At 42.1% G+C, this 22,807-nt stretch overlaps 2 protein-coding genes across 5 annotated transcripts; one reads left to right on the top strand and one right to left on the bottom strand.

Annotated features, from left to right (window-relative positions):
- Positions 1–14,606: 14,606 nt before the first annotated feature.
- Positions 14,607–17,032, bottom strand: LOC112257131 (kazal-type serine protease inhibitor domain-containing protein 1). 2 transcript variants are annotated; one of them, XM_042325438.1, is made up of 4 exons: positions 15,764–17,032; positions 15,378–15,538; positions 15,073–15,220; positions 14,607–14,942 (listed from the first exon to the last, which is right to left on the bottom strand). In XM_042325438.1, the coding sequence occupies exons 1-4, from the start codon at positions 16,242–16,244 to the stop codon at positions 14,824–14,826; spliced, it is 909 nt and encodes a 302-aa protein (XP_042181372.1). In that variant the 5' UTR covers positions 16,245–17,032; the 3' UTR covers positions 14,607–14,823. The 2 variants fall into 2 exon arrangements, with proteins under 2 accessions (XP_042181372.1, XP_024286465.2); XM_024430697.2 differs by having other exon boundaries at positions 15,073–15,247; positions 15,764–17,031.
- An 814-nt stretch (positions 17,033–17,846) lies between these two features.
- Positions 17,847–22,676, top strand: LOC112256593 (UDP-glucose 4-epimerase). 3 transcript variants are annotated; one of them, XM_024429929.2, is made up of 11 exons: positions 17,847–18,042; positions 19,589–19,722; positions 19,902–20,014; positions 20,197–20,310; positions 20,647–20,823; positions 20,962–21,075; positions 21,224–21,290; positions 21,469–21,554; positions 21,715–21,792; positions 22,004–22,118; positions 22,288–22,676. In XM_024429929.2, exons 2-11 carry the CDS (start codon positions 19,602–19,604, stop codon positions 22,356–22,358), a joined length of 1,056 nt encoding a protein of 351 aa, XP_024285697.1. In that variant the 5' UTR covers positions 17,847–18,042; positions 19,589–19,601; the 3' UTR covers positions 22,359–22,676. The 3 variants fall into 3 exon arrangements, with proteins under 3 accessions (XP_024285697.1, XP_024285695.1, XP_024285696.1); XM_024429927.2 differs by having other exon boundaries at positions 19,896–20,014; XM_024429928.2 differs by having other exon boundaries at positions 17,848–18,042; positions 19,899–20,014.
- Positions 22,677–22,807: the final 131 nt, after the last annotated feature.

The raw sequence follows: 22,807 nt of genomic DNA, 5'->3' as shown, positions 1-22,807 counted from the left end.
AACGATAGAACAGCTATTTCCATCTTTTAATGTTATGGGAAGCATTTTCTCTATTGTTTTTGATGGTAAGCAACTCTGGTAGACACTGAGATGCAGTGCCTTCGACCACTGCGCCACTCAGGAGCCCAGCGGGAGCCCATTCACGGAGTCAGTGAATGCAATATTTGTGTGAAGGCACTGCCAAACATGGTCAGTCTATTTCTAATAACAGGAAGTTGTGCAACCTATTGAGAAGCCACCCAGCCAGGTGAGAGCAGGGTGAGGTGAGGCGCTCCAGGATGCCACAGGTAACCTGATCTGATGTTGACAGAATGGGACAGGTGCTCTAAGTCTGACTGGATCCAATTCACATATGCTGCAAGCAGGGCCAACCTTAGCCTTTTGGGGGCCCTATGCAAGATTTGGTTTGGGGGACCCCCCACCTCGTGGGCAACACATTTTAGTGGCTCCCCTCTTGATGGTGGAGAGAAACATTTTTAGTTTTAAAGTACATTTCCTGCAATTCTACACATTTTGCCATGACATGCCATGTTAATGTGATGTCTGAGTGAGAGTGACTAACAAAATCAGTGAGGGCCCCCTGGCAGTCAGGGCCCTTGAGCACGTGCCATTTGTGCCCGGTTGATAATTCTGCCATGATTTCTGCAAGTTTCAATAACTGGGTAGACTAACTTACCAATAAAAAACAAAAATTTTGCTGACAGCGCTAATTGAGTGACTGTCAATGACTGACATAAGAAGAGGAAAACTGCTGATGCACAACCACATTTCCAAATCCACCTTGTTTATTCTTCTATTCTAATGCTCAACAGTAAGTTGAGACCCCGACTGAACCCCCCCAATATATTTTAGATTCTTCAAAGTAGCCACCCTTTGCTTTGATGACAGCTTTGCAAACGCTTGGCTTTCTCTCAACCAGTTTCATGAGGTAGTCACAAATGAGGCAGTCGCAAAAACCATCAAGCTCTATGATGAAACTGGCTCGCATGAGGACCACCACAGGAAAGGAAGACCCAGTTAACTGCACCCCGATTGCAGCCCAAATCAATGCTTCACAGAGTTCAAGTAACAGACACATCTGTCTCCTGTTAAGAGGAATCAGGCATTCATGGTCAAATTGCTGCAAAGAAACCACTACTAAAGGACACCAAGAAACATGAGCAATGGATATTTGACCGGTGGAAATCTGTCATTTGGTCTGATGAGTCAAAATGTGAGATATTTGGTTCCAACTGTTGTGTCTTTGTGAGATGCAGAGAAGGTGAACGTGTGATCTCTGCATGTGTGGTTCCACCGTGAAGCATAGAGGAGGAGGTGTAATGGTGTGGGGGTGCTTTTCTGGTGACACTGTCAGTGATTTATTTAGAATTCAAGTCACACTTAACCATCATGGCTACCACAGCATTCTGCAGTGATACGCCATCCCATCTGGTTTGCGCTTAGTGGGACTATCATTGGTTTTTCAATAGGACAATGACCAAAAACACACCTCCAGGCTGTGTAAGGGCTATTTGACCAAGGAGAGTGATGGAGTGTTGCATCAGATGACCTGGCCTCCACAATCACCCGACCTCAACCCAAGTGAGATGGTTTGGGATGAGTTGGACCACATAGTGAAGGAAAAGCAGCCAACAAGTGCTCAGCATATGTGAGAACTCCTTCAAGACTGTTGGAAAAGCATTCCTCGTGAAGCTGGTTGAGATAATGCCAAGCGTGTGTAAAGCTGTCATCAAGGCAAAGGGTGGCTACTTTGAAGAATCTCAAATATTAAATATATTTATATTTGTTTAACACTTTTTTGGTTACTAAATGTGTTATTTCATGGTTTTGATGTCTTCAATATTATTCTACATTGTAGAAAATAGTAAAAATAAAGATAAACCCTTGAATGAGTATGTGTGTCCAAACTTTTGACTGGTAATATCTATACATATATGTGTGTATATTGTGGGGGGTTGGGGCCCCCCTTGCGGCCGAGGGCCCTAGGCAACCACCTATGTCGCTTATGCCCAGGTCTGGCCCTGGCTGCAAGCTGTAGGTGATCTATTAGACAACTACAGTAATTCAGAGCTCTGAGACTCCCTTCTGTTCTCCCTTACCTGGTTGCCATGCTACCACATTGCAATAAAGTTTATGTACCTTATGTTCACAGTAGATAGTTGTTTGAAACATGAATACGGAGAATGACTGGACTCGACTGGACTGGAGGGGTATAACATAGGTTGAAACTATGGAAATAACTTGTTAGTCACCCATTTCTCATAACTATTATATTTACTTGATTCACATAAGAGAATTTGTTATAGTTAACATATAGGACAACATCCCAGCATGTTAAACATTTTTGTTTGTTCAATAGGCCTACAAATCAGTTTTTAACATCCAATCATATTCAGATCCATCAAAAAATATGATGGCTTAAATAGTCGATTGGATAAACCTTGACAAATGTCATGATCAAACTCTCTTCCCTTCCATTATCCCCTAAACAGCACCATATGCCAAATACAGGTTAACAGGCAGAGATGTGACATCTGCTATGTCCTGATTGGCTAATGGGGATATGATATGCTGCTCACCTGTTATCCACACACCAGTGCATGGTAAACACTCCCAGTCCGACATGTAAGAGAGACCATCTGGCCCAGCGCATTAATACCACCTCTTTAACAATGGCTTCTGGGAAGGGAAAAGGGCAGATTGCACCACAACGCCCAATAAAAAAAAGGCTATGCATGACATTTTGCTCCTAATACAGGGCTTTAGCTCCACACAGGTTGCACTGTACTCTGTGCTCTACCAATAAAAGACAGGGCATTTCAGAGAGTGCAGGTTGCTTTGTGTAAAAGTCTGTTTTAGTCAAGGATGTCATATTTTTCTTTGCGGGGATGGCGGAAGATTATACAATTAAAGGCAGTGATGATTCTCATGTTGCTTTCAAGTAAACTTCAGGTGATCTAATATGAGCCCATATAGGTTTTGTTACAAAGGGTGAATATCATTATATTCTTCAATTGGGGTTGACGCATTCTGAAAAGAATTAGGCACAAAAAAAGTAAAAAAATTACTTTTTGGGTGAAATGTCATGCATTTACCTTGGTGGACAGTGTGTAGTTTGTTGATAACTGAACAGTGAATATTGTGGTCCTATGGGTGGATTGTATGTCAAATAAATGCAATTTTACAATGAAGACTTGTCAAGATGTTGCTTTTGCAGAACAGTGCCCTCTTGTGTTAGATTTGTCTTCCGAAGAAGAAAATGTTCAATGTGTGTAGACGTTGGACAAAAGAATGATCACTGTTTGGTCGGTGTACGTCGTACAATCAAATTCTAAATAAAAGCTGAAAATGTGACACAATTCAGCCACATCTCATGGTCAATCTAATCCTAACCCTTTGCACGTAAGCCACCTATGTCCCCTTAGTTATACCCCCCCCCCAGACAGCAAAAAAAACTGTCTGTCCAAAAATCAGGTAAGAGAGCAAATTGCATTATAGCTTTGACATTTGTATTTGTGAGCTGCTAAGGTGGGAAGGAGAAATGTTTGAACTAACATCCTTGTGGGTTGCAATACTCTCCAATAAATTGATGTTCTCTGTTGTTTTCTCGTATTTGTGATGTCAGTAGTTGTCATTGTCATAAAATAGATTAGGACTTAAAGCCATGGGCTGGTTGCCCAGACACAGATTAAAAGTTCTGGACTAAAAAACAGAAGATCCAGTGGTTTTTGTATATGGGCCCTGGTAAAAAGTAGTGCAATACATTGAAAATAGTGTACCATTTGGAGAGCAGCCAGGTTAAATGTGTGTTAGTCCTCAGGTCCTGCAAAGAGAAGACCCTACAGACTGGTTGCTGTCAGTTTTGGGCTGCAGTGTGTTCTGCACATCACTCTGAACATCTCCTTGCCTCTGGCCCACTGTGAGTCCATTATCTTCTATGTAGGGTGTGATTTTTTTAATCATACGCTTTATCGCTAGATTGCAAAATGAAGACAAATATCTGGCACAATGAAGAAAAAAGAATGTCCGTTTTTAAAATGAAGATACAGATCTGTTGAGCAGGGCTGTAGCGTGGAAATGTCACCTTTCTTTCAGATGTTCTCAAATAACTGATAGACTCACAGCTTCTTTCAGGGAACTCAACCACAGCTTCCTGTCTTATTCAACCACAGCTTCCTGTCTTATTCAACCACAGATTCCTGTCTTATTCCAGCTAACTTATGGCAGGAACTAATAAAGGCCAATTATATCAACCTGACTAAAGAGAGAGATCAGCTACAGGTCAGTCACAAGAACCTGACTAAAGAGAGAGATCAGCTACAGGTCAGTCACAAGAACCTGACTAAAGAGAGAGATCAGCTACAGATCAGTCACAAGAACCTGACTAAAGAGAGAGATCAGCTACAGGTCAGTCACAAGAACCTGACTAAAGAGAGAGATCAGCTACAGATCAGTCACAAGAACCTGACTAAAGAGAGAGATCAGCTACAGGTCAGTCACAAGAACCTGACTAAAGAGAGAGATCAGCTACAGATCAGTCACAAGAACCTGACTAAAGAGAGAGATCAGCTACAGATCAGTCACAAGAACCTGACTAAAGAGAGAGATCAGCTACAGGTCAGTCACAAGAACCTGACTAAAGAGAGAGATCAGCTACAGATCAGTCACAAGAACCTGACTAAAGAGAGATCAGCTACAGGTCAGTCACAAGAACCTGACTAAAGAAGAGATCAGCTACAGATCAGTCACAAGAACCTGACAAAGAGAGAGATCAGCTAAGTCACAAGAACCTGACTAAAGAGAGAGATCAGCTACAGATCAGTCACAAGAACCTGACTAAAGAGAGAGCTACAGATCAGTCACAAGAACCTGACTAAAGAGAGAGATCAGCTACAGATCAGTTACAAGAACCTGACTAAAGAGAGAGATCAGCTACAGATCAGTCACAAGAACCTGACTAAAGAGAGAGATCAGCTACAGATCAGTTACAATAACCTGACTAAAGAGAGAGATCAGCTACAGATCAGTCACAAGAACCTGACTAAAGAGAGAGATCAGCTACAGATCAGTTACAATAACCTGACTAAAGAGAGAGATCAGCTACAGATTCATCACAAGAATCTGACTAAAGAGAGAGAGGATTCAGTTTGAGCTGGGTGAGTAATAAAATGTGTGTGTATGTTTGTGTGTTTGAGTGTGTGTGTTGGATCAACTAATAGTGCATACAAACGCCAATTAATAGAAAGCAATTCATATTATGTATTCTTATTGCTGTCTGAAAGAATGGAGGAAGTTTAACTCCAGCTGGTATTACATCTCCAACCAGTATAAAACCTAAAGAGAGGAGCAGACAGGACTATCTGAAGAAAGGAGCAGACAGGACTGTCTGAAGACAGGAGCAGACAGGACTGTCTGAAGAGAGGAGCAGACAGGACTGTCTGAAGAGAGGAGCAGACAGGACTGTCTGAAGAGAGGAGCAGACAGGACTGTCTGAAGAAAGGAGCAGACAGGACTGTCTGAACAGAGGAGCAGACAGGACTGTCTGAACAGAGGAGCAGACAGGACTGTCTGAAGAGAGGAGCAGACAGGACTGTCTGAAGAGAGGAGCAGACAGGACTGTCTGAACAGAGGAGCAGACAGGACTGTCTGAACAGAGGAGCAGACAGGACTGTCTGAAGAGAGGAGCAGACAGGACTGTCTGAACAGAGGAGCAGACAGGACTGTCTGAACAGAGGAGCAGACAGGACTGTCTGAAGAGAGGAGCAGACAGGACTGTCTGTAGAGAGGAGCAGGCCTGGCGGTCATAAACAGCGAAGAGGAACAGATGAGAGAGAGAAATTACCCTTTGAAGTTTTAAGATTTTTCAAATCTTTCAAGATTCAAACCAATAACCCTCAGGCTACAGGTCTCATCACGAATGCATTGCATTCAGTGCAGTTGTATTATGACTTAACTGTTGCTCTCTTTCTTCCAAGGTGTTTATCAGTGGACTGAACAGCAAGCCCTGGCTTGGTCTGACTGATAGAGTTTCTGAGGGGACCTGGAAATGGGTGGATGGAACCCCACTGACCACAGCGTAAGAGATGGTGACCTGTTTTCGTCACCTCAACAAGTCTTAATACACAGGATTTGGAATATGTAGGTTCTGGAATTCTGGAGAGCCTAATAACAGAGGTGGGGATGGAAACTGTGTCAGCCGTGGAAACGGTGTCAGCCTTGGAAACTGTGTCAGCCTTGGAAACGGTGTCTGCCTTTACTACCATACTACCAAATCTGTGCTGAATAACTGAAATGACCTGGCATGCTACGCTTTGATGAAATGGACCAATGAGATTGTAATTGACTGTTCTACAGACAAACAAACACACAGACACACACAAACAAGCACAGACACACACATGCGCGCACGCACACGCCCATACGCAAGCTAGCAAGCTGGTATGTAGACACACACACATACTGTACATACAAACATATTGGCAGGTAGATATACAAAAACACATGCAGGTAAACACACACACACACCTTTAGAGAGCTTTTAATTGCTTTTAGAACACCAAAAGGTTTTTCTTATTTATTGTTTTTAATGAACTCATTTCAGGTATTAGATTCTACTGTAGCTATTACTACATTTAAAAAAAGTGTCTGTTGCATTTTAGCATGCAATCTCACTGTAAAATCTAACAAGTCATATTTTTTATGTACAAATACATGTTTATAAATGTAGTCCCTCTCTGGTAATACGTTACATTATAGTGCCCTTATTACTGTGCCACTACTGATGTAATTACAGTGTAACAAGTAATGTAATAACTCATTATTACACTGTACTTACAGCAGTAACCCTAACCCTAAACCTAACCCTTACCGCGTATCGCTGACTCAATTTACGAGCTGTGTGTACTCCACAACATCCTCTTCAGCTAATCCTGCTCCCTCTCAGACCACTCCTGTTCCACACCAATCCTCATTAAATAGATGGGCATTCAGGCAGATGGAAGAGACTTGGCAAAGGCATCCAAATATTACTATTATAGGGCGTAGATGTGTCAATTCAATTCAAAGAGCAATATCCCTCAATGGACAGTAATGCTGGACAAGCATATCTGTTTTTTGTTTAAAAATATATATATATTTGTGAACATGTCAAATCAAATCAAATCCAATGTATTTATATAGACCTTCTGATATCTCAAAGTGCTGTACAGAAACCCAGCCTAAAACCTCAAACAGCAAGCAATGCAATTGTAGAAGCACAGTGGCTAGGAAACACTCCCTAGAAAAGCCAAAACCTAGGAAGAAACCTAGAGAGGAACCAGGCTATATGTGTGTTACTATAAGTTAAATAGAAGGTTGGGTTATACCCATTGAGATCTGCTCCTCAGATGAGCATTGGTGCACAGTGAAGAGAGAGATGGTTGGGGTGGGGTCTGAAAGGCTAGCCACACTGAGCTCTCTACAGCTGTTGTCACTAATGAGGATAATTACCACAGTAATGACATTACCGTATCTGAGGGAATGGATGGGAAAACAAGTGGTAGTGTGTGTGTGTGTGTGTGTGTGTGTGTGTGTGTGTGTGTGTGTGTGTGTGTGTGTGTGTGTGTGTGTGTGTGTGTGTGTGTGTGTGTGTGTGTGTGTGTGTGTGTGTGTGTGTGTGTGTGTGTGTGGGTGTGTGTGTGGGTGTGTCACTCGTTCTTTCCTGCTTTGAATTACAGTAAATTGACATAACTCTCTCTCTCTCTCGCTCCATTTGTATATATCAATCATTCTCTCTCTCTCTTTCGCTCTCTCCCTCTTTTGCTCTCTCTCTCTTTCTTTCTTGCTCTCATTCTGTCACTCGCTCCCTTAATCTCAATCTGTCTTTATTGGACTGCAATAATTGTATTTGTGCCTCATATCCGCTATATCAGATTCTAGTTTGTACAAGGTAATTAGCAGAGGAAGGGGAGCCTCCACACCATGAGGAGATGTCTCATTATGACATCATCTCTGCACGCAATCGGAAATAAAAAAAAATCTATCTGGCTGGTCCCTTCAGAGATGAGTGTCAATGAAAGGTGGGAGAATGGAATTAATGAGAAGAGAATGGGAGAGAGGTAATACATGTGTGAGAAAAAGAGAGGACGAGAGAGAAAGGAGAGGTGGCGGGAAAAAGAGAAGGTTGGATGGACTGTGTCTCCCCCCAAGTTTCTGATCTCTTATCAGCGTTGACTAACATAGAACCTTTCACAGCAGTCTAAGTGCTAATGCAGGCTGCTATTCAGATGAAGCCTCTATATCCAGCAGGGACCAGTGGATGAACTGAACAGAGGAGAGGATTAACAAGCCAGGCAGGGAGTGGCACACACACACATTCCCTCTGGTGGGTCACATATTTCAGTCCTTCAGTCAGTCTCTCTTTGTCTCTCTCTCTTTCTCTCTCTCTCTCCCACTCCATGTATTTTTGCCTCTTCCTGTCTCTCTGCTTATATTTCTCCCAACTTTATGTCAGCTTGATCTTATTTACAGCAGCTAACAACTGCTTGCCATATTTCTCGAGTGTGTGGAGAGAAAGAGAAGGATGACCAGCCTGTCGGCTGGAAAATATAGACTGCGTCCTTGTTTCAACAGAACCACTATGTCAATAGTATCTCAATGTAAACATATACAAGACCTAAACAAATATCAGATCTGCAAACACTAAGGACTTGGAACTATAGGAAGGGACCAGTGATTTACAAACTCCCAGTAAGTATTTACAGTTTTTCTCAATTGCTAAAACACTAATACCCATTGGCTGAACAAAGTTCTCAGTTGCCTGGACTCATTTAGCTAATTATGCAGTCTGTTGTCAATACCTTAAACCATTTGACATGGTAAAACACAATTTGCAGATCTCACTTAGACTTTTCAGCAAAACTCTAAACACATTCTCATTCTCAAAACACATTCTGCACTCTAATGTCCATGTCATCCATACTGGTAAACACAAGTGGCAACAATCAAAAAAAATTGAGAACATATGTCATTGCTTGAACACAACCACTCAAAATTGATTTAACCTGTTTCAAATGATGCGACACAACCAATATAAGTCAGTTCAGAGAGCAAACAGGTTGTTGAAGGTGGGAAGGAGAAAGTCTGAGAATGGATAGAAGAAACAATGTGAGAGGACGAGGACAAGTGTGTATGCGAGGTGGGCGATGAGGAGGAAGAGGAGGAGGAGGGCGAGAAAGAGGAAGAGGAGGATGAAGAGGAAGAGGAAGACAAAGAGTGGAAATACAGTATCTGATGAAATTCGAGCAACAGTTATAGACCATGTTCTTGTCCATGGACTGACAATGAGGGAAGCAGGACTTAGAGTACAACCCAATTTGAGCCGATTTTCTGTGTCCACCATAGTAGGGACATTCAGAGAAGAGAACAGGTACAGGATACTACTGTATTTTTGTAATTGTAAATTTACTGTACTACACTATATGCAGCTGTTTCAATAGACATGTGTAAAGTTAATCACTGTATGTATTGTACTGCATGAATATGTTTTGTAACTGCACAACTAATTTTTGTAGAATTGCAAGGCTACCACATGCAGGTGGAAGGACAGCTATATTCACTCGGGAGCAAGAGGCCGTTATAGTTGGCATGGTCCTTCAAGATAATGCAATACGACCCAGAGAAATCCAGGAACGAGTGATACAAGACAACACACACTTCCAGGGAATCGACAGTGTGAGCATTTCCACAATTGACCGTGTCCTCCATCGTAACAGGATGCGAATGAAACAAGTATACAGAGTACCTTTTGAGCGCATCTCACTTAAGGGTGAAAGAACTGCAAGCTCAGTATGTGCAAGTAAGTGTACATTCAGAAACATTTACTGTAATCCAGATTGTCTACCGTACTAACACATACTATGTGAATGACATTATTCTTCAGTACATACAATGTATGTGAATCAGAAGCCTAATTGTACTCTACAGTATAGCACTGTCTCTGTACGACTTACAAAATCCTACATACAGTATATTGTATTTCTACACAGACAAAATTTGACTTGGAATCCTTGGACAGACCTCATGAGTTCATCTTTGTCGATGAAGCAGGCTTCAATCTAACAAAGAGGAGAAGGAGAGGCCGAAACATGATTGGACAGCGGGCCATTGTTGAAGTCCCTAGTCAACAAGGTGGCAATGTCACAATCTGTGCTGCTATCAGCAACCATGGTGTTCTACATCACCATGTTACACTCGGGCCATATAACACCCAGCACCTTCTAAGATTTATTGCCAATCTAAGAGATATTTTATTTGAGCAGCAGGTTCAAGAGCAGCAGGGTCAAGAGCTACATGAGAATCCCATTCCCACCTATGTGATAGTGTGGGACAATGTCAGTTTCCACCGAGCTGCTCAGGTAAGGGAATGGTTTAACATCAATGGGCAGTTTATGAACTTGTACCTCCCTCCATACTCGCCTTTCCTGAATCCGATTGAGGAGTTTTTCTCCTCTTGGAGATGGAAAGTGTATGATAGACAACCCTACACCAGAATAAATCTGCTGCAAGCCATAGATTTAGTCTGTGGTGATATAGGTGAGGAATCATGTCAGGGCTGGATACGGCACACAAGAGGCTTCTTCCCCCGTTGCCTCAGGAGGGACAATATTGCTTGTGATGTCGACGAAGTGCTCTGGCCTGACCCAGCCCAAAGACAAGAAGAAGCACATTGATCACATGTTTACTCCTTTGATTTTTGTCCCTTTTAGTATTGTATACTGTAGTACAGTGCATTGTAGGCTGTATACTGTACAGTACTGACTGTATTACAGTTTTTCTCAATTGCTAAAACACTAAAACTAATTGGCTGAACAAAGTTCTCAGTTGCCTGGACTCATTTAGCTAATTATGCAGTATGTTATCAATACCTTAAACCATTTGACATGGTAAAACACAATTTGCAGATCTCACTTAGACTTTTCAGCAAAACTCTAAACACATTCTCATTCTCAAAACACATTCTGCACTCTAATGTCCATGTCATCCATACTGGTAAACACAAGTGGCAACAATCAAATACAAATAGAGAACATATGTCATTGACTGAACATAACCACTCAAAATTGATTTAACCTGTTTAAAATGATGTGACACAACCAATATAAGCCAGTTCAGAGAGCAAACAGGTTGTTGAAGGTGGGAAGGAGAAAGTTTGAGAATGGATACTGTAGTACAGTGCATTGTAGGCTGTATACTGTACAATGGACAAATTGTATGGCCCTGAACATTGTGCTTTCCATATACAGTTTTTCTCAGTCGCTTTGGTGCATTTCTTAGATCAAAAGTGCAATTCTTGATACTACTTGTACAAATTCCAAATCATCTAGTCACTTGTGCACATCATTAAAGCAATTTCTTATTCCTTTGAACAAATTGCAATTGATAATGTACAAGTGTCAGCTTTTTTCCACATTATCAATTGCTCATGTCATGTTGATCAAAATATAGTAGATGGTTCTCTGTTGAATAGTCTTACCCCTCAAAACATCTAGGCATTAGTTCCTTGCATAAGCCATTACATGCAAAATTGTTGAACTATTTGTCATAAACTGTCAAGCATAGTTTTACACATTTCTATTAGACCTTTTGTACAAAAACGTGAATTGATGAATCGTGCAGGTGAAATTGACCCTCACTCATGAAGGAATGTAAAGTGTTAGTTCAACCAACAATCAACCAGTTGTCTAAATTGCTCAAAGTTGCATCTCATGAAGAATCAATTGGCAAGCATATATAGACAGACCACAACACAGAGTTGAAATTTTCCAATAATGGATGGACCAGGAAACGAATAGGGTCAACAGCCAAGAGGAGGAAGAAGAGGAGCAAGGATGCGTGGTGGAAGGCAAAACAGAGGAAGAGGCAGAAGAGGACATAGGCGCATATCTGATGACATAAGGGCCACTATTGTAGACCATGTTGTCAATCATGGCCTTACAATGGCTGAGACGGGTCGAAGGGTGCAGCCGTATATTGGGAGATCAACCGTGTCCTCAATAGTTCAAACGTTTCGAAGAGAGAACAGGTATGTCCACCAATGTACAGTGCACTGTTACTGTATATAAGCAGTATACTGTATACTTCCTACAATGCTTCATATTACAGTAGTCCACTTGTATTTCACAGCATACAGAAATATACTCTATACAGATACATACTGCACCTTACATGCACCCACCTGTATGTTTTACAGTAAAATGTGTGTTCGCATAGTTTTTGTCTATGTGAAAGTGTGCGATGCATCACTGCATTTCCCCACATAGGACTGCAAGATTACCTCAAACCGGTGGCAGAGGACGCCTTTTCACACCTCAACAGGAGGAGGCTATTTGCACCATGGTTCGAGTAAACAATGCCATGAGACTCAGGGAAATACAAAGGACCATTATAGAAGACAACGGTGTCTTTGAAAACATCCATACGGTTAGCATCTCAACCATCGACAGGGTGCTGCATAGAAACCAGATGAGTATGAAACAGCTGTACCGTGTACCATTCCAAAGGAATAAGGACAGAGTTAAGGAGCTACGGTACCAGTATGTACAGGTAAAACATATATCTATGTAACTACTTTACAGCAACATTTTATAGTGATACATAGTACAGTAAGCATAAACTGCACCCATTTCCATTGCTGTGGAAGGAACATGCAATATATGTACATTTTATGTCACTCTTCCTTACCAAAACAAATTCAACTGTGTGTTCTGGGATATAGCGTATAATGGAGTTAGAATCAAGTGAACCCTCTCTCAACTTTGTATACATGGATGAGGCTGGCTTCAACCTGACCAAATGCAGAAGGCAGGGTCGGAATATCATCGGTCACAGAGCTACTGTCGATTTGCCAGGCCAACGGGGAGGAAATATCAGCATGTGTGCTGCTATTTCGGAGCATGGTGTCCTAACCCATATCCCCCTTATAGGGCCATACAACACCCAGCATCTACTCAACTTTTTAGAGACTCTCTACAGGGCTCTCATCCCTGATGATGAGAGGGGTCTGTTTTAGAGAGGATTTGCGAAAGTACGTGGTCATTTGTGATAATATGAGTTTCCATCGATCAAACATCATAAGGCAATGGTTTGTGACCCACCCGAGGATGCTCATAGAATTCCTCAAACCTTATTCACCATTCCTTAACCCAATTGAGGAGTTATTTTCAGCATGGAGGTGGAAGGTGTACGATCGTCAGCCACACACATAGATGACCCTGCTGGCTGCAATGGATGCAGCATGAGAGGACATCACAGTAGACGCCTGCAGAGGATGGATAAGGCATTCCAAAAGATTCTTTCCACGTTGCATTGGAAGGGAAATATCTGGTGTGATGTGGATGAGAATATGTGGGCCGACAGACAGGAACGTCTGGATGTGTAGAGACAGCACAACAGTGCTGCGGGCAAAGTTGTGCCTTAGGGGTGGTTTCCTGTGTTTCTTTCTAATTTCGTTTTTTTTCCTTTGTGCCCCTTGGGTTGTCCAGTCTCTTTCAATCAATAACCCACATACAGTAATATGTAAATAGTACTGTTGAAATTGATATATGCCATAGAAGTGCAGCCTTGTGCATTTTCAATACAGTAACTGTCATCCAAACTGTAGCCTAAGTTTACATCTGGTAATACTGTCAAAGTACACAGTTACATTGACAACATGCCTAAACATTTTGACGATCTTGTTCGTGAACAATGACTCAATGACTTATCATTCTGATGACACTGACATGATCATTGGCATGGATATTTACTTTTGAGAGATGTACTGAGGATTTTTAGTGACTGACTAGTTTTCGAAACATATCTATTGTATATTGCAGTTTGTACAAATTGTTCTGAGAAATGCACTTATTATTTTGCACATGTTAGGGATGATGTGAAAAATGCACCAAAGCGACTGAGAAAAACTGTAACAGTACTGACTGCTCAATAGATTTTGACTGGATGCAGGTTCATATCAACAAAGAACAAGAATTACAGTATCACAGAGATGAAGGACAAGTTTGTGAGATGCAGGGTACAGTACTGTAAAAATAGGGGTACAAGGAGGAGGAAGAACAAAAAACAAAATTGCAAAGAGCAAAGCAGAGTAGTAATTTCTGATCAATTTTGAGCTACTATGATAGAACATGTTTTCATTCATCAAAAGACAATGACGGAAAAATATGAATGTTTTTTTAGATTAAAAATGTACTTCTCCCTGAGAATTGTATGTTTTGAACAATGTGTTTTCTATTTTTCGGTGTATTGTTTACTGAGTGCTTGAGAGTGTATATCATTTTGATCACTTTGTTTATGATTTGTGAGCAGTGTTTGATTTTGAACACATGTAAAATTGTTTTGAGGCGAATGTTTCATTTTGCGAGAGGAGTCAGAGGTTATGTAAATAGTGTTTGAAGATGAGGTTTTGTGTTTAATGTTTTCAGGAAATGGAGCAAGGTTTCAGAAATGGTGTTTTAGCAATTGAGAACAAGTGTAATGCATGGGCATAGCACCCTCTGCTGCTGTGATTCAGAACAACATGCAGAATGCAAATGGAAAACAAGTTGCAAATAATGACATACAAACATACAAAAAGTTAACAACAGTGTTTTATTGTCTTCGTGCTATGATAATGCGTGCCATACACTAATAGAAAAACTAGTCTACTGATATGTGGCATTCTACGTATGAGGACATTTAGTTAACAAACGTCATGCTCAGACTACATGCTCTTGCTCCTCCTCTCCTTTGGTCAGTTGGTTCATTTTCTGTAAGTTAAACACTGTTGTTGTTATATAGACCCACAGTTCATCCCAGGTAGTCTCCAGATTCTGTCTGCCCATCATCGCTGCCTTCCTCAGTGTCGTCATAGTAATACTCCTCTTCATCCTCCTCTTCATTCAGACGGCCTTTCAGAACCCTCAGCTCTGATGTAGAGACAGATCGGGGGGGTGAAGAAGCCAATGGTGAAAACACCTGTTACAAATCATATGCAGTGTTGGACTGGGATCTTACAGATGGAATGCTTTATGGATAGTATTAGCTGCCCTGTCTCACCCTGTCTGAGCACCGTGAGACGGGCGGACGCAGACGTCTCCCCCAGTGCATTGTGGGAGATGCAGGAGTAGATCCCTGCGTCTGAGAGGTGAAGATTCTGTATCTGCAGCCAGGTAGAGACTGTGTACCTCTGGGGGCCACCTCGAGCCTGGGAGGAGGAGAGGGAGGGTGGAGTCTGGGTATACAGGACCAGACACAGGCCACATAAATACACCAGATGTCACGTGCAAGTCCAACTTCAACAACGGAATGTAAACTTTGACATAAATAAATAGTAAAGTGGTACACTGGTGACATCATTAGACCTGGACAGAGATGTGTGGATCGTCCCCTGGCAGGAAGTTGTCACTGCCCTTCTTCCTCCAGCTGAGGTTGGGCAGAGGGAAGGCCGAGACCTCACAGCCAAACACAATGTCGTTTCCAGTGTAGTTGGACAGGTCTCTGGGGGCTCTGGAGATACGAGGAGCTGAGCCAGAGAGGAACGCCATATAGAGACCAGGGTTTACATTGTGGCTCTTTTCACAGAACATATCCACATTACTTTTTAAAAATATAAATAATGTAGTGAATCTTTAAAGCTGTAGCTATGTTAAGACCTTAAAACCATGTCACAGCAGCAGTCTCTCTACTCTATTATTAGACCAATAGCTTTAACCTGACTGATGCTAGAATAAGAATTGACTATAGTCACCAGAGTAGCATGGTCCCTGTCCAGTGAGCCTCAGAGTGGTTCCTTTCCGGCTGGCTGCCTCTCTCAGCTGACACAGGTTGGGATAGGTGCGTCCATCAGAGCCACACACAGAGCCCTGTGCCTCACACACACACTTAGGTTCTGGTTCACCCCTCCTGCGTCCCCTCCGTCCTCTCCTGGTTCTCCTCTGGCAGACCAACCCCTCTCCACAGCGCCCATAGAACAACTGCGCCCCATCCGGGTCACATTGCTGCCCCTCCACATTGCCACACTGCTCACAGCAGCCGCAGCTGTCCTGCACTTGCCCTGCTGGACAGTTAGAGGGTGCCAGAGGGCAGCGCTCCCTCTCACACTCCCCACAGCCCTCGCCCTCCTCCCATAGACGCAGCCAGCCGCGGTGCTGGGGGGGCACCCCAAGGATCAGATGGACAGATACACTCACACCGACACACATACACAACCACACCCCAGCCCAGGCCATGGTATGTACTTCCCACAACAAACACACAAGCGCAAATGCTCAGTCACTGTCAGAGCAATTTCTCCTTGGAAACTTACAGAAAGAGGAGACACTGCAGAACCCCAAACCAGCACCAAACTGCAAATGGCTTGTTTCTGTAGAACCCAAACCCCTGGCTCTGTCCAAAGCTGGAGAATGTTGATCTGGTTGTTATTGTGTAAAAGCCTGTGGCTGTGTTGTTCTTCTCTGAGCTGAAGTAATATAATAAATGTTCCCTTCTGTCTTCAGTGCCACGTTGGGTTGGTCCTCCTCTAGATTGTTGGATTTCTGTGTTTGTTCCAAATGCCTTCTTCTTTTGTTCACCTTTCTCAAATAGTGTCTCCCGTTTGTGTTTCTCCAGTTTTAGAGAAAGCGATTCAATTCTGCACGTAAAGGAGGTGTGAGGAAATTGTACCCACCGAATACTTCTCTCTTCTCTTCTCCCGTCTCCTCTCCTCCGTCACAATGACTGCCTTTCTTCATGTGCCAGTGTTCCTCGGCAGGCCTGGAATGGTGCAAGAGTTTCAAAAATGCCACACCATATAAAAGAATGCCCCTCAATGTCTATTTCACATAGGCCTCCTCTCCTACAAATCTGTCATCTGCACAGACCATAAGTAATCTCCCATACACACTGAAACATGTATCTACGTTAAGATGGCACGTAAATGTCCATTTATGATGACATCCTTTCGATTTTATCATCCCTCTCTCTCTCACTTTCTATCAGAGCCACTCTGGCTAGTGGAGCCATGTGACATTCCTGGGTCTGGCAATGCTTTGTGACTGCCAGTGAATCTGTCTGCATTTTGGGAATACACATGCAAGAATGTTATTTAATATCTCTCAGTTGTTTTGTGCATTTTTGAAACACATGTTTTTTGTTATTATTTGGTAAACAAATTGTTTAAAGCTGAGATACAAAGAAACATATTGTTCTGCCTTGAAAGTTTGGGGGTATCATTTGCAACGATATAAAATCATCTTGGATAAGAGGATGGCTTGAATCATGTCCAAATTAGAATGGAAGTTTGCATTTTTTATGTTTTTAAATATCTGTTCATAATGATGATTCATTACTTCCTCCTGCCCAAAAAATATGTTAACGATGCTTGTACATATTTGTGTCAGGGTAATAATTTTTTTCTAACTCTGTAGTTTCTGTTCCTTCAATGTGGCCATAGCTGGCCAATCCAATGCACAAGCTCATTGCCACCACAATTACGGTACTGTCTCTAAATAGTCAAAGGCATGGTTTCATCCGGTGAATTCTGACGTCAGAGCATGTGAGGCTTCGTTGTTTGACGCCGTCCACGTATCAGTGCCAAGAAGTTAGCGCATGTGGTCCAGAAATGTTTCAACTGAACTGGGTGACGCTACAAAAATAAAAGTCCTCTCTGATAAATAGAAATAGAAAGTCAAATATGATCATTTCTGATAATACAATTATAACATCTTTAAGTCTCTAAGAAAATCGAGCTCTTCCTGCATTAATTATATCTGCTTAAAAAGTCAGGAAAAAGGCTTTAAATGGGCTTTTAATTTGAAAGAACCGCGCATACGCTACCGGATGTAGTATTTGATTGTTCTGACTTACGCATGGTCCACGTATCTGAACAGGAAACAAGAAATATGTCCAAACAACTGCACTGGACAAGGGAGACTTATTTCAGGTGATATCTTTATTTTTTATTGGCAGTCGTTGACACGCACTCTATCTGTACTATATTCTTCGGACGTCATCTTTCCCGCGAAGACAATTCCCGGAGAAGAGGTTCAAGTAAGTATTTTAATTCATGTATGATCTCCTGGGTGAATGACAGTGGTAACTCATCCAGTGGTGACAGCTTAGCTGCAATAACTCAATCAGAAGAGTTTCATGTGAATGTCTTGCTAACTTTACCACATCAATAATGTTCTCGTTAACTGCCGATTTTAGTTGGACAATAGACTTCAGACTCTAGTGGCTGATGATTTACAGGCAGGATTGTCACGCATAATATAGCAGTTCAGTTGCTTTTTAGAATTGAATTATGTTGCTGATGTGTCTTGAAAAAAAGGTTCTGCCTGGTCTCAGTCATATTCAGGTTATGTCATGGAGTTAATTGCAACTGCAGTATAATGTGATCTGGCAGAGACACTTTCTTCACTGCACCCTACAGTGCCTTCAGAAAGTATTCAAATATATTGAAAATTAAATAGAGAACTCATTTACATAAGTATTCAAACCCCTGAGTCAATACTTTGTAGAAGCACCTTTTGGGGGTGATTACAGCTGTGAGTCTTTTTGGGTATGTTTCTAAGAGCTTTGCACACCTGGATTGTACAATATTTGCCCATTATTATTTAAAAAATGATTCAAGCCGATTTAAGTCAAAACTGTAACTAGGCCACTCAGGAACATTCAATGTCATCTTGGTAAGCAACTCCAGGGTAGATTTAGCCTTGTGTTTTAGGTTATTGTTCTGCTGAAACGTGACTTTGTCTCCCAGTGTCTGTTGAAAAGCAGACTGAACCATGAAAAGTGTACCCATAACATGATGCAGCCACCACCATGCTTGAAAATATGAAGAGTGGTACTCAATAATGTGTTGGTAGCTTTGCCCCAAACATAACGCTTAGTGTTCATGACAAAAAGTGTATTTCTTTGCCACATTTTTTTGCAGTATTACTTAAGTGCCTTGTTGCAAACAGGATGCATGTTTTGGAATATTTTTATTCTGTGCAGGCTTCCTTCTTTTCACTCTGTCATTTACGTTAGTATTGTGGAGTAACTATAATGGTGTTGATCCATCCTCAGTTTTCTCCTATCCCAACCATTCGTCTCTGTAACTGTTTTTTTAAATCAACATTGGCCTCATGGTGAAATCCCCTGAGCAGTTTCCTTCCTCTCCTGCAATTTAGTTAGGAAAGACGCATGTATCTTTGTATTGACTGGGTATATTGACACACCATCCAAAGCATAATTAATATCTGAAAATATGTGGAAAAAGTCAAGGGGTTTGAATACTTTCTGAAGGCACTGTATGTTACCTTTTCATCATCTGTTTCCTAGTTGTACAGGTGCACTAAGGGGTGACGTGGGTGGGGCAGTACCTCTTGCCATTTATTTTCTAGCTTTACAAGCACTCCAGGTTTTATGGGTTGTTATCTCTAAGACAAAAGGTAACCTGGGCTGTCCTGAAATATTGTGACGGTCTCATTAAAGCCAGGCATTGATCTAAGGTAGATCTGAGGCCGAGCACATCTCTAGAATGTTGCTATGTGCACTAATGATTGTTGTGTGTCGTGTGTTGCTGGTGTGTGATGTGTTTTGTCTTTGTAAGGCAGGGGGTCACGATGGCACAGAAAGTCCTGGTGACTGGGGGAGGAGGCTATATCGGCAGCCACTGTGTGGTGGAACTGATTGAGGCAGGATTCTGCCCTGTGGTCATAGATAACTTCAGCAATGCCGTCCAAGGTAAATGTCCTTATTTTGCCTAGTGCGGCTTTGCGAGTAGGCTAATACGGCCTATGACACTCTATCTGTTTGACAGTTACTGTTTGTTTTGTGTGTGATGCTGATAACACTTACAGTATAGGTGTGTTTTGTGTATGTGAGTTGATCATTGTTCCACATCCTTTTGTTTTTTGGAGGAGAAAGGGATGTCCCTGAGAGCCTGCAGAGGATAGAGAAAATACTGGACACCAGCATTGAGTTCTATGAGCTGGACCTGCTGGACCGCCCAGGCCTGGAGAAGCTCTTCAAACAGGTTTAAAACTGCACATGTATCCCTGCTGAACAGTGTTCACAGGCTTCAACTAGGCCCCAGAGGATTTCCTCATCAGGTCATGGAGTCAGGGACAACTCCTGGCCCTATTAGCATTTTTGCTCAAGACCTTTTGTCTTTGTTTCGGTTTCTACCTGTTTGTCTCTGTCTTCATGTCCTAACAGCATTCATTCAGTGCTGTAATGCACTTTGCTGGTCTAAAAGCGGTGGGTGAGTCCGTTGAGCAGCCATTGAGGTACTATCAGGTCAACCTCACTGCAACCATGAACTTGCTTGAGGTAAGCGAGAACACCTCAATCTTAACTTGCCTTGCATTTTTTGAAGCGACCAATTATGTAATGGCATTCACTGCTGCTTGCCTAGAACTGCTACCAAAGTGCATGAGTGCTTGTGGGTTGATTTTATAACTTTGTAGCACTGTACTTGTCTTTTACTTTTGACCCACTACTAGTGTTTGTGTCGCTTGCAATAATCTCAACCCGCTTCCTGATGTTAGTCTGCATGCTTAAGCGTGTGTGTGCCTTAGATTGATGTCTCAAGGGCTGCTGTCTGTCCGTGTGTGTGTGTGTGTGTGTGTGTGTGTGTGTGTGTGTGTGCATTTGCATGCCTCCCAGGTGATGCAGACTCATGGCGTGCGCAATCTGGTCTTCAGCAGCTCAGCCACGGTGTATGGAGACCCCCAGCGGCTTCCCATAGACGAACAGCACCCTGTTGGGGGGTGCACCAACCCCTACGGCAAGACCAAGTTCTTCATAGAGGAGATGATTATTGACCAGTGTAAGGCAGAGAAGGTACTGTACCTACCCCAGGTTCTCTATTCAACATCACACACACCCTGGCCATCTGTCACATACGTCCCATGCATGATAGATGTCCTGAATAACAGTGTGTACCAATGTGTACAACAATACTACTGTATGTATTCACAGGACTGGAACGCGGTGCTGCTGCGCTATTTCAACCCGATCGGGGCTCACTCCTCTGGGCTCATCGGAGAAGACCCTCAGGGCATCCCCAACAACCTGCTGCCTTATGTCGCCCAGGTAACCACAAGCAATGTTTATCCACCTTGAATGACGCGATATATACCACTTTGACTTATTCCTTTTCTAATCTCTGTTCTTGTCACTGGGATGTAGTATTGTAATTGACTTCACTTTATGTGCTGTGGTTCTCTCGTCGCTAACCCAGGTGGCCATTGGGAGAAGAAAACACCTCAATGTGTTTGGGAATGACTACGATACTATTGATGGAACAGGTAATGATGACTGACTTTATGCTTAAACAAAAGTGGGTTGATTGACATTGATTGAAAACAACATTGAATAGAATTAAATCAAAATCATAACCGTCTGATGATAAATGTCAAGTCATATTTTTTTTTTGTGAAATGCATCCAATTCGGAAAATAATCCTTCTCCTCTTTCTCTCTTTAGGAGTGCGAGATTACATCCATGTTGTGGATTTGGCCAAAGGACACATAGCTGCCCTCAAGAAACTGAAGGACAATTGTGGATGCAAGGTACAGTATACCGACTGCCTGAATTACCTGAACACACTATTACCTGAGGGATTTTTCCTGTCTTTCCTCATTCAGTCACAATTTCTCAGGTCTTGGCCATGTTCATATAGAAATGTGACATTTCTCCCCTCTCTCTCCCTCCCTGTATCTCACTCTCTAGGTGTATAATTTAGGAACAGGAACCGGTTACTCTGTGCTCCAGATGGTGAAGGCTATGGAGAAGGCCTCAGGGAAGGAAGTGAGTGACTTGAGACTCTTTTAAAAACTTCAGAGCCTTCATCCAACAGTATTTCTAGATTTATTTCCTCTTGATTGTAGGGAATGGTATCATTTTTAGAACTACATGTGTAGAAAGCGGCTACTTCAAGCAATGCCTGTCTGGCGGCTAATTTCAGATCAAACCATTTCACGTGGGGGTGGTTGTACTGTAATGATTGTCTTTGCCACAGATCATGTACCTGATCGCCCCTCGGCGAGGAGGAGATGTAGCATCCTGCTATGCTGACCCCCTTCTGGCTGAGAAAGAGCTGGGCTGGAAAGCTGACTTCGACCTGGAGAGAATGTGTAAGTACACCTTTATTGAACTACTACTACCCTTTTACTTTCATTGTTACTCTGAGTCTGTACATCATTTGTCAACACAACACGACAGCTCCAGGCCTCAGTTCTTGATCTTGATTACAAAGAGCAAATGTTTATTCTCATAATGTCATACCTCTGGTGGTCTCCAAAGGTGAGGACCTGTGGCGCTGGCAGTCCAAAAACCCAACCGGATTCACTAATAACAGCCCGTCTTCAATATGATGTCACTCAATGCTCATCTTCTTCACGTACTCCTATGTTACTGGGCCAAAGCAAATCATAAAGTTCTTCATTTTTCTTTCGCGTACACACATGAAGAGACCTCAAGACAAAATGAATGATTTATATTTCATAATGACTTAATATTATGTTGTTGATTCCATACAGGTACTTCTCTAATGCTTAGGTGAAAAATACCATGTCTTATCTCTGTCTTGTCATTTGTATGTATTGTCATAGACATTTTCTCTAATGATATAATAGCTGAGTCAATAGCCATAAAAATGGGGAAATAAATACAATTTCTAAACAAAGAAAATATATTGTGTCATTGTGAAATCATTTTTCATTGACCCTGGTAAGAGATGCTGTAGTGTATATGGTGCTTGATTGTTTGATTTTACCATATAACTGAGTGGTAGCTATAGTGCTACAATATACATGTGGGAGGG

Source organism: Oncorhynchus tshawytscha, linkage group LG08 (assembly GCF_018296145.1).
Source record: "Oncorhynchus tshawytscha isolate Ot180627B linkage group LG08, Otsh_v2.0, whole genome shotgun sequence".
In the NCBI taxonomy this organism is placed as follows: domain Eukaryota; kingdom Metazoa; phylum Chordata; class Actinopteri; order Salmoniformes; family Salmonidae; genus Oncorhynchus; species Oncorhynchus tshawytscha.
Note: the sequence above shows the minus strand (reverse complement) of the source record. Positions and strands in the feature narration are given on the sequence as shown.

What these genes read in the sequence shown, in the direction of transcription:
- LOC112257131 (XM_024430697.2), bottom strand. Translation starts at nt 16,244, where the DNA reads ATGGCCTGGGCTGGGGTGTGGTTGTGTATGTGTGTCGGTGTGAGTGTA. An exon ending in ATCCACACATCTCTGTCCAG is followed by an intron (nt 15,248 to 15,377) that starts GTCTAATGATGT and finishes CTGTATACCCAG; the next exon opens with ACTCCACCCTCCCTCTCCTC. An exon ending in TCTCACGGTGCTCAGACAGG is followed by an intron (nt 14,943 to 15,072) that starts GTGAGACAGGGC and finishes TCTCTACATCAG; the next exon opens with AGCTGAGGGTTCTGAAAGGC.
- LOC112256593 (XM_024429927.2), top strand. Translation starts at nt 19,602, where the DNA reads ATGGCACAGAAAGTCCTGGTGACTGGGGGAGGAGGCTATATCGGCAGC. An exon ending in ACCAGTGTAAGGCAGAGAAG is followed by an intron (nt 20,824 to 20,961) that starts GTACTGTACCTA and finishes ATGTATTCACAG; the next exon opens with GACTGGAACGCGGTGCTGCT. An exon ending in AGAAGGCCTCAGGGAAGGAA is followed by an intron (nt 21,793 to 22,003) that starts GTGAGTGACTTG and finishes TCTTTGCCACAG; the next exon opens with ATCATGTACCTGATCGCCCC.